The sequence below is a fragment of the Meleagris gallopavo genome, chromosome 6 (assembly GCF_000146605.3).
Source record: "Meleagris gallopavo isolate NT-WF06-2002-E0010 breed Aviagen turkey brand Nicholas breeding stock chromosome 6, Turkey_5.1, whole genome shotgun sequence".
NCBI classification, from domain to species: domain Eukaryota; kingdom Metazoa; phylum Chordata; class Aves; order Galliformes; family Phasianidae; genus Meleagris; species Meleagris gallopavo.
Genome location: NC_015016.2, coordinates 15034310 through 15036010, shown reverse-complemented (window position 1 = coordinate 15036010; position 1701 = coordinate 15034310). Strand labels below are relative to the sequence as shown.

Sequence of the window (1701 nt, the reverse complement as noted above, 5' to 3'; positions counted from 1 at the left end):
TTCTTATGCTGGGATGTTCCACTCCCTTAACATAGCTGGCCATCTATTACTCAGAAGGGCTAGAGGAGCTCCCTCCTTCAGCCCCTTTCACCCTACTGGTGAGAACCATCCACAGACACAGCTGCTGCAATAACCAGAGCAGGAGTAGGGGAAAAGCTTGAAGAAGTCATTTATCAAAAGTCATTTTATTGACAAAATAGAATACTCATATTTGCTCTTACAGGGGTAGCCTCTAAACTTTTTTACAAAAAAATTTACAGACTGTATAGCTTTGGATATATACATATTTTACACATCTGTACAAGGTAACAAATAATTATATAAATACATCCTTTAATGTAGGAAACCCGTATTTAGCTGGGGTGTATAATTAAGACATGTTTTGATTCAGTCTGTGTTATAAGGCATTTGCCTGGTCATTGATATCCCAAAAACCTGTAGTTCCAGCAGACTCCCGCTTTGGGATGGGGGAGGAATCTTCTCCCTCCCACGAGCTGCTGATAAGTCCAGAGTAAATCAGGAGCCGCTCTGCCTTGCCCTCTGCAAGACACGGGTGAGCCCCTGCCCTCCTCTGCCAGCAAAATAATATGCTGCCTCCTTGAAGTACATGCTCCCTGCATATGAATGGAGGGGAAGGAGGAGGGGGCTGGAGCCTGGGGCCTCTGCCAGCTGCATTGTTCTATACAAGCTGTGGCTAATAAGGACCATTAGTGGTTCATTAATGGCACCAAACAGCGAGGGGGCATTTCAGGCAGGCCAGTGTCCCTCATTCTCTAACCTATGGCCTCTTTTCCCGCTCCTCACACTTGAGACAGAGGCATCTGCTTGGGGTAGGAGACAGAGCTGGCAGTGCCAGACCTCCACGTCAGGCCGGTGCTGACATCGCTGTACAGGGAGCCGCCTCCACCGGCCCCAAGTCCTCCAGCAGCAGCGATGGCAGCCTGCCCGCCCGCTCCAGCTCCGGCAACCCCGGCCACGGCAGCACCTTTGCTGGCCCAGCAGCAGCGGGTGCACAGGGCCCTCCAGGACTCGAGGGTCTTGCCGGACCAGACCCAGACGCCGGAGGTGATGCCCACCACCAGGCACATGAAGTACTTGAGCATGAAGACGGCGTAGTCAGGTCGGCGGGCCTGGTCGGGCTGCTGGTCGCGCAGACAGGGGCAGTTGTGCGTGGCCTCCCAGCGGGGTCGGTTGTGCTGCTCGTAAAAGAGGCAGGCGACCACGCTGGCGGCCGGCACGGTGTAAAGCACGGTGAAGAGGCCCAGGCGTATCATCAGCTTCTCCAGCTTGTGGGTCTTGGTGGGGCCGCCCTGCTGCTTGATGACGCTGCGGATGCGGAAGAGCGAGACGAAGCCGGCGAGCAGAAACATGGAGCCGATGGCCAGGTAGATGAGCAGCGGCGCCAGCACGAAGCCCCGCAGGTTCTCAAGGCTCTGGTTGCCCACGTAGCAGATGCCGGCCACCGGGTCGCCGTCCACAGAGCTGAGCGCCAGCACGGCGATGGACTTGACGCTGGGGAGCAGCCAGGCGGCCAGGTGGAAGTACTGCGCGTAGCCGGCGATGGCCTCGTTACCCCACTTCATGCCGGCGGCCAGGAACCAGGTGAGGGAGAGAATGACCCACCAGATGGAGCTGGCCATGCCGAAGAAGTAGACGAGCAGGAAGACCACGGTGCACAGCGCCGGCCCCGTGCTCTCGTAG

General features: G+C 56.6%; 1 protein-coding gene across 1 annotated transcript; it reads right to left on the bottom strand.

Annotated features, from left to right (window-relative positions):
- Positions 1-166: 166 nt before the first annotated feature.
- On the bottom strand, positions 167-1700 carry FZD8 (frizzled class receptor 8; the record flags this gene model as incomplete). The annotated part of the gene is made up of 1 exon (XM_003206980.3): positions 167-1700. A coding segment is annotated over one exon (900 nt), but the record flags the coding sequence as incomplete, so codon positions are not given.
- Position 1701: the final 1 nt, after the last annotated feature.